The following is an 8715-nucleotide window of genomic DNA, read 5'->3' as shown; positions in this document are numbered from 1 at the left end:
GAGGACATATAACTTAATCTGCAACAGCATGTGAGATGTAAAATTAAGTCATTTAGGGAAAAACTGCAACACCACAATTCTCACCAGTTGTCATACGATGAGAGAAAAAATCCCTGCATGTGCTCAAGGTCGGTTTTATACACAGGGGAGTCATAACTATCTAGAAGATGCTGAGAGAGACCTGGAGAGAGCAAACATTGATAAGTTTAACCAAAATCATTTGCGATGATGGCTCACTGTGGGTAAAACTGCGCACAAAAGGTCCTCTTACCGAGAACCATATTTTTCTCTGCATCCATCACTTCATGAGCCTTGGAGAAGGTCTCACTCAACCGAGCCATGTTCTCTGGCAGGAACAGACTGTTCTGAGTCCTGCAGTGAGGTGATAACAGACCAGTATAATAGCAATAATTCCTGCTCAGATATTGTTATGCCAAAGACAACGCAAGTTACAGTATCAACCCACAGGCATACCTGATAAAAGCCAGCAGGTTGGGCAGTATGACCAGAAATTGGGCAGTGAAGGGGTTTCTGTAGATGGGCGCTCCTGCAGCAGTGTAGCCCACCACAAAGCCACCAGCCTTGGCTTCCTCCAAGTCTGCAGGACAACGTACCCGCTTCACCACTGCCAATATGGCACACAAACAGAAACTCACCTAGAGGAAGGTCAGAAAAGACAGGCCAACAAGTCAGAGCACAGGATTTTATGTGAATTTTCTCTATTTCTGCAGCCATACTTGCAACCCTTTGCCATTCAGAGCAAAACTAAAACCAGAGTAAGGAAAGTAAGCAAGACTACTACATAATCCTCAATCAGACTCAATACTCAAGTCCTTACCCGCCCCCTATTAAGGCCTGTTGTGCCAATATCTGTACTTTGCTTAGTGACCACCTGATCAGCTCCAATAAAAGACAGGAACATGGCAGGGTCCCACAACACACTGAAACACAAAGAAGTGATAATAGTCCATCTCTGTCATGCCATTAAAATAAGTGTTCAATTTGAGGGAAATAGAAAAAACTGAAATGCACCGTCTCATCTCATCCGAGGTCCACTCTGCAACAACCGAGGCCATTAGTTCATCTAAAAAAGCCTTCTGCTTCACAAAGTCATTGAACTTGTTACTGATGAGCACCAGAGCTTCCATCAGTGAACACTTCTCTGTGTGAGTCAGTGTGGCGACACTTGAAAACAGCTTCTTTATGTGATTGTAAAACATGTCAAAACATGGCTGGACAGGAAAAAAATAAATTGAACAACAGTCAGATATTTACTGATGCCTATTGGTCAGCAGGTCATACTTCAGTTACACAAAATCTATATCATGCTATTTTACTTTAACTGCAATACAAGGACATTTACCAAGATGATCTCTGGGTAATCCCGACATATTCTGATGACTGAAGAACAAGCATGCCTCCTCACGTTCTTTACAGATTTTGTCCGAGGTACCTGAATAAGTGAGTTGGAGAATATATTCTTAGGTTGTGGATGTGAAGGATGAGGTAAAGTGCTGATATTTGGTTCTGTGAAGGCAACTCACCTTACTATCCTGCCCAACCTCAAATGTGATGGCTTTAAACAGCTGCAGATAATAAACACACATTAGCTATCAACAGAAACTTTTCAACCGTTGCCTTGATGATCAGACTATGTCAAACCTGCCACCCAAATACCACATCTAACCATCATGAAGCTAAAATTCATATCATGCATTTCCATTTACAATATTATTACATGGTAGACACTCATAAATAATATGTAGTCACCAATGACAACATGGCTGACCTTATAGAGGACCTGTGGCAAGAAGTGTGGTCTGTACATAACAAATGGGAAGAGGGTAGAGATGTTGGTGAGCACACAGGACAAGATGAGTGGATCTTTGGTGTCGTAGTTCAGCACAGCCTGCAGCAGCTCCATGCTCTGATCTGTGGGCATGTTCTACATAGGAGCAGGTCAGGGGAGGGGGGGCAACCTTTCACATCAGTATCAGCAGCTTTATTTTATTACACAGTTTTGCTCTATTGCTTAAAATTGCTATGGTTACCTTTTCTTCCAGAATTTTCAAGATCTGTGTGACAACGCATTCCATGAAGACAGTCATGGCCTCCCACTGGATCACTGATGGAGACATGAAGGAGCACAGGTCCTCTGCAGTCTTAGCTAGTGAGGTGCAGAGAGAGAAGAAGTTCATTTGCTGTTTTAAAAAAATAAATAAAAACCATCCCCACCAGCAGAGAACCAAGAACCCCCTTCTCTGATGCAATACAGTAACAAGAGTGAGGGCAAACACTCACACCTGGTGTCCCCGACGTCAGTAGGGCTGGCAATCTGATACTGTAACCATTCTGCTGCTATCTGAAAGGCCTCCAGAGGAACAATGCGACATGCACTCCTTACCAGCTCTCCTTGCTGCGCTCGAAAAGCTGTGAACCATGAAAAACACTCCATGAAAAACATCAAGGAAGAAAATAAAAGCACTGCTCAGAAGAAATTCATACTACTCACAATGAAAGAATGAGGTGAAGTCCTCGTCACTGTCAAAGTCGACACGGGAGTACTCACAGCTTGGGTTGTCATCTTTAGATGGAAACCCGGTCTGGAGAGAGAGAGAGAGAGACAGAAGAAAGGCCACGTCTTTAGTAACACCCTGCTTGGCTTCTGTGGCAACTAGGAAGGCTGGCACCGCCATCACAGTCTCACCTTGACTAGGTTGGTCATAGATGCTCTGAGGTATTTGATGACCATTTGCACAACAACTGCTTCCTTCGAGAGAATCTCATGTTTGAACAAAGCCACCCATGTAGGGAGAGTAGATGACTTCAAAAACTGCAGAAGAGAGAGGAAAACAAAAATCACAAGATTCATATTTTAGTCACTCAAATGCAGTCTTTAACAAAGGGATTTACAGGTGAAGGTTCACTGCAAAATTGTCATAATCTCACCTGACTGGAATGTGTAGTGAAGGCTAAAAGGGCTTCCATGTACTTGTTGAGATTTGCAGGTACATTAACCCCTACATCTGAACCCTGTGGAGAGAACATCATTAACAGAAAGCCTCAAAGTAACAGTGTGTGTGTGGACCAAACACAGATAAACTATCATGTGAGCACAAGAACCAAAGTGCAGTCACGTTAGGATAAACTCACCACTAACGAACAGAGCTGACTTCCCAGTGCACATAGGACCTGACACAGCCTCTTCAGGAAGATGTAACGCTGCTCCACCACCACCGCTCTACAAAGTAGAGGACTAGAAGTCAGACACTGAATGTACTTAATTCTATGTTTTTATGACTGCTTTACATCTGCCATCATGCTCCACGGTTACTTACTGTGACTCTGAGGTTTTCTTACAAATGGCCAGTTCATCTGCTGACCTGCAAACAGAGATTCAAACCAGTCAGTGACACTGAAAATGGTAGATTAAAGAGGGATGATGGAGATAAGAGGCTGTACTCACTGGGCTGCAGAAAGGATATAGTGGATGGCCACATCATTAAACAGCAGCATGAACGGCTTCCTATCCTCTAGCTTACCCTGTGGCAGAAAGGCACAATTCATTTTATATATAAATACACACTTTAAAAAAAAAAAAAAAAAAAAAAAAAAAAAAAAGCATTTTAGGTTGTAAGTGAGGATACTGTGTCATGTCTCATCCGATTTACATTTCTACAATTAATGATTAGGCAAACCGCAACCGAAATAACCTTGGAAATCAACTGGACTTGGATTTCTAGATCGAAGACGTTTCACCTCTCATCCAAGAGGCTTCATCAGTTCTGACTGACTGGTGTTGAATCGGAGATATTTATCCCCCTCGGTGTGGTTTCAGTCCTTAGAAGGCCAACACTGTCCATTAATGGACAGTCTCTTGGATGAGAGGTGAAACGTCTTCGATCTAGAAATCCAAGTCCAGTTGATTTCCAAGGTTATTTCGGTTGCGGTTTACTATGACCTGGATGACTGAGAATCTGCACAGATAATGATTAGGCAGTTTCACATTCCAAGCACAATCCTCTAAATTAGTGATTTTAATATCTACAATCTGCATCAAATACACAGTGATAGATAGTTCTCCTGAATGGCTGATAATGGTTAGGAATTTTAACTTGCAATAGTTAATATGTCTACATGCCATCTAACCGTACAACACATTCAAAGGTGATGGAAATTTATAGCAAATAAGCCATGGCTACAAGAATGTCCAAAAACACAAAAATGAAGAGCTTTGTGGGGCTTATAAACAATTTTGTTGATGACCTGGTGTCACTGTGAAAAGAAAAACTGGTAAGTTTGTCTAGAAAGAAAGAAAATAAAAATGTAAAAAAAAATGTCAATGCCGCTCAGTACAGGATCTACAAGCTTAAAGTAAATGCGTTTTAAATCAACAGATGACAGCACTGTTGTTCTGTATCTGCACCGCTTCTTCATTGACCCACTGGTCAGCTTTACAACCAATTACTGTACATACAAATTTGGTAAGTATTTTAAGATAGCATAAGACATATAAATGAGGGACTTAAAAAGTGATCAGTTTTATAGCTATCGGGTGAGCGTTGTGGCTTAACCATGGCCTTTCAACACATTTTCTCTGTAAGTCACCTTCCGCCTGATAGCGATGAGCAGACATTCTGCTGCCTCCAGCTGCAGCTCTGGTTCACTAAGCAGCAGACACAGCATCTCCAGTAGATGGCAGTTTCCAGCAGTAACGAATGCCAAAGACACCCAGTCTACATAGCCTGAAAGCGTATTCAGCGTAGTCACAGCGACTCGACAGTGAGCTCTGGCCTGTGCAAGCAAAAGGGGGAAAAGGGAGGGAAAAGAAAATAGTGAAATCTGAACTTCATAAGAAGATAATTTTAGAGAAAAGACATTGATGCATTCTTACCTGCAGTTCAAGTCCAGGCGACCCTTTCTGGGGGGGAAGATGAGCCAAACATTGTAAATTTACCATTACATTTTTACTATTAGCAAAATACTGACACATGAAGCTTAATTATTAGTTATTTAAGGTCCCACTGACTAGCTTGCGGTAGTCCTCGACATTAAGGTGCAAAATGGCCATCAGGAAAGTGAAGATGTTTTCCATGTTTTGGGTGAGTGTCAGCTGGATGTCTCTGCGTCGCTGGATGGGCAACGTGTGGAAGGTGATCACATCCTCTGCCAGCCTCAATAGGATCAGCATCACCAGCTCTGTCTGTGCCCCCTATGAAAGGCACAAGTCTTGCATGAGTTTTTACACAATTGCATTTAAATTGTAAGCAAGCTGCACTCTAACAAAAGTACTTACCCCTTGGCTAGTGAGAGCCTCCATCTCTTTCAGCATATCTGGCCAATGTTGAGGCCATTCTCTCTTTATCATCTCCACAATGATTCGTGACAGGGCATCTTTGATGTGGCTCTCCTCTTCCAAGACAGAATGAGTTCCCTGATAAAACCCAGGACAAATATCAAATAAGTTTTCTTACTGGGACAGAAAGACAGACTTTAAGCCTAATCTGAACTATTAGACAAACTGCTTGTCATTAACATCCTTTTACTATCATACTTACATTTGATAACAGCTGCATGGCCCACTCTTTCAAATGTATTTTCTCTTGCGGCTGCATGTTGTTCCATCGGAACCTGCAAGAAAAGCAGACTTTCTTTCAAATGCACAGCTTTTAGCATTTATTGAGTTGATGCACTTTAGTTATACTGCACCACAGACTGCATACACACTATACATTATAGACAGGCTGTGTTGTTACACTTACTTGATGACGTGCTCCAGAATTTGCAAACCAAAGTGTCTCACTATAGCAGGTTGGGCTTTGTCGGCTAATTGTACGCCACATGGGACGCAGAAGGAGTTTGTCTCTTTAAACTCTTCACAAAACTGTAGTGAAAAATAAAGCTTGTTATATTGCAAACAACCATATAAACCAGATTGTATAATGTTTTAAAATACTTAAAAGCTTCTAATAGTCTTATAAATGCAATGTGTATCAAGAAGCAACATCAACATTATATTAAACAACGTTAATAAAATAGCATAAGGCTAGCCGCTCAAGCTAGGCGCGACGCAGACTTTAGCAACATACCACTGTTTAATCGGGCTGTGCTTAATAAACCTCCGCTGGACTATCTGTATTAAATCGGATGTTACCATTTGTATGAATGAAGGAGCATGAGTCGACAGTGGACGTGATGGTGATGTGATAATCCAGGATTATCGGTGTTGACCCCGGCTAGCTCGCAAAGCATTCGGCTATCATCACTACAAAAGCAGCTAACGTTAATGAACGTAAACTGACTGTATCCGTGATGTTGTTACTCTTATCTACAGATAAAACTGACTTTTTCGGCGAGACAGGTATTTGGTTATAGTTTTATAACAACTCCAATAAATGACATCCTTAGCTAGCTAATCGCTAGCTAGCAACACATAATGATGCTACCTTTAGGGCCTCCAGTCGGAGAATTTGGCTTGTTTCTGCATCCATTATCACATTCACAGCTTTAATAAGCTGATCGCACATGGCAGCCACCTGATCAGCCATGACTTCAGGTAGCGTCTGCTGCACCGTTGAGACGAAAACTAGGGGCTCCCTTATGCAAAACACCTGCACAAAAATGAGCTGCGTCCGCTAAGGGAGGTACAAACGTGCACAAAATGTGCTGCCTGGTTGTTTGAACCTTTCGCTCGCCGTCGAATGAGAATTCTGGGACTTGTAGTAACATAATTTTTTTTAAAGCTCCTGTATGTGCTGACAGAAAAATGACTCCTGAGTTTAAAACAGAAAAGAAACTTTAAGTTCAGTACCTGAGTACTTAGTTACTTTCATCAGAGAGCTGCTCGCCACAACTCCACCCAGTTCAACTTTCAACTAATCAAATACTTATTCCGATTGAAATCAGGTTAAATCCTATTGCCTTTAATGTATGTGCCATTTGTTGCTCAGGGTCTTGTTGTCTAGATACATAATGCGGATCTTAAGTAAACTTAGTAGAGATAAGCTTTAATGACCTACATGTGATATTTTCACCGGACACGTCCGACCGGTGGGGGCGGAGCTTGAATTCCAAAGCGGAATGAGATTCCTCCCGATACGTCACTCTGGGATAGGCTGTGCTCCTTCTACCGTCGCTGTCTGTCAGCACTGTTTCGAGCTGAACGCATCCGTTGGTAAGTAAAATCAAGAAAATTCCAACAAATGAACATATATGTATACATTTTTAATCTGTAGTTTTATCACAAGGCGTGAATGTTTTCAGTAGTGCCTCCTGTTCTCAACGAGCCGTTACAAAGTTATAGGCGATGCACACACAACTACAACGGAAACTTTTGTCGTGAAGGCCTTGTTATTTGTTGCAACAGGTTCACGACACGGGATACATTAACGCTTGCATATGTAGTTTCCTTGAAATTCTTAGGTTGAATTTATGAGATAGAGATGTGCTGTGTTCTTACTGCAGGACGGGACCTCGAAGCAGGACAAAGTAGCCTCGCTTTTCCCGGGTTCAGGCTCTGGTGTTAAAGTGAGCCAGTCCCGCCGCTCTCGTCGAAACCTGCCAGTGGGGAGTGTTTCTGTGTTGTAGCTAAATGCGGTACGAAGCTAAAATGATGCCGGTGAGTTTATGTTCTATATACTTTGCTGCATGTTCCACTGATGTCATATGGCTTCATATTTATGTGTTCGACAATATATCATGTTATTATCGCTGTGTTTCCACTGGGAAACTGAATTACCTGGCCATTTAAATGGACGTGGCAAGTTGGTGCAGTTGCTACTTTGTGCCAGTACCATGGCAGCGCAGGGTGCATTGTGTAGCTTTGTTTGTTTGATCGGAGCATGTGATTATACTGCCAATTACACGTTTTATTTGTTTTTTTTTTGACGTATAACATCACACAATGTTTTTCCTACACGTGAATCAGTCAGTCTCTTGCACCAGAATGTCTTGTTATACTAAACATCCATTTATGGGACAGTATTCTTAAGTGTAGATGCATGTATTTCTTCATTCTACTCTAGTTTTTGGCTTTGTTAATATAGACATAAATCTGTACACGTATACAAGCAGAAACCACCTGGTACGTCTGGCCAGCACCAAGCGGTCCATTGCTTTTGCTGCAGTGCAAACCCTCTAATCTTTCAGCATTTCTCTGGGTATGCAGAGAAATAACATCCCCAACAAATATAATGTCTTTTTTTTTTCTTTATATAATATAATGCAGTTTTACTTCTCTGTTGTGACTTTGCCTTCTTGTTGGTAGGTAGGACTTTGTTGATCGCACAATTGTTGCAGGTTAAAAAAAATGCAATGGCGGGATTGTCTAGAATTAATTGAGTAGAATTTATTTAGCTGAGAATGTCATTACAGATAGGGAAGCAAATGTTTATGTGCTTAATGTGGTGATTATTTTTGATGAATTGTTAATTCTTTAAAATCTCATAAAGTAGTGAAAACTGTCAGTTTCTGTTCCCCAGAGCCCACTGTGACCCATTTATATTGCTGGTTTTGTTGGACTAAGATAGAAATATTTGCCTTACGATGATATGCAACAAATCCCCACATTTCAGAAGCTGAAACCAGAGAATGGTTGGTGTTTTGGCTTGGTAACTAACTTAACTGATCAATCAGTTTTCACAAAGTAGTTAGCCAATCAGCAGAAAATTATTAGCTAATTGCTTAATTAATGAATAATTTCAAAACTGGTGTCAT

The 8715-nt window shown here is 41.3% G+C and overlaps 1 protein-coding gene across 1 annotated transcript in view; it reads right to left on the bottom strand.

The window, feature by feature from the left end:
- xpo5 (exportin 5) overlaps window positions 1-6765 on the bottom strand; it is a 12605-nt gene extending 5840 nt beyond the window's left edge. Inside the window, exons 1-23 of the mRNA XM_020603075.1 lie at window positions 6447-6765; window positions 5763-5884; window positions 5559-5631; window positions 5297-5434; window positions 5030-5212; window positions 4895-4921; window positions 4609-4794; window positions 3467-3543; window positions 3339-3383; window positions 3154-3241; window positions 2950-3033; window positions 2708-2833; window positions 2513-2603; window positions 2302-2430; window positions 2052-2167; window positions 1790-1945; window positions 1545-1586; window positions 1364-1453; window positions 1033-1232; window positions 839-941; window positions 475-656; window positions 272-372; window positions 85-181 (exon numbers count right to left, since the gene is read on the bottom strand). Coding sequence (XP_020458731.1) covers window positions 85-181; window positions 272-372; window positions 475-656; window positions 839-941; window positions 1033-1232; window positions 1364-1453; window positions 1545-1586; window positions 1790-1945; window positions 2052-2167; window positions 2302-2430; window positions 2513-2603; window positions 2708-2833; window positions 2950-3033; window positions 3154-3241; window positions 3339-3383; window positions 3467-3543; window positions 4609-4794; window positions 4895-4921; window positions 5030-5212; window positions 5297-5434; window positions 5559-5631; window positions 5763-5884; window positions 6447-6548 — 2558 coding nt within the window. The 5' untranslated portion in view covers window positions 6549-6765. The remainder of the gene's footprint in view (window positions 1-84; window positions 182-271; window positions 373-474; window positions 657-838; window positions 942-1032; window positions 1233-1363; window positions 1454-1544; window positions 1587-1789; window positions 1946-2051; window positions 2168-2301; window positions 2431-2512; window positions 2604-2707; window positions 2834-2949; window positions 3034-3153; window positions 3242-3338; window positions 3384-3466; window positions 3544-4608; window positions 4795-4894; window positions 4922-5029; window positions 5213-5296; window positions 5435-5558; window positions 5632-5762; window positions 5885-6446) is intronic.
- Between the last annotated feature and the right edge of the window lie 1950 nt (window positions 6766-8715).

The sequence above is a fragment of the Monopterus albus genome, unplaced genomic scaffold (assembly GCF_001952655.1).
Source record: "Monopterus albus unplaced genomic scaffold, M_albus_1.0 scaffold60.1, whole genome shotgun sequence".
Lineage (NCBI taxonomy): Eukaryota > Metazoa > Chordata > Actinopteri > Synbranchiformes > Synbranchidae > Monopterus > Monopterus albus.
Note: the sequence above shows the minus strand (reverse complement) of the source record. Positions and strands in the feature narration are given on the sequence as shown.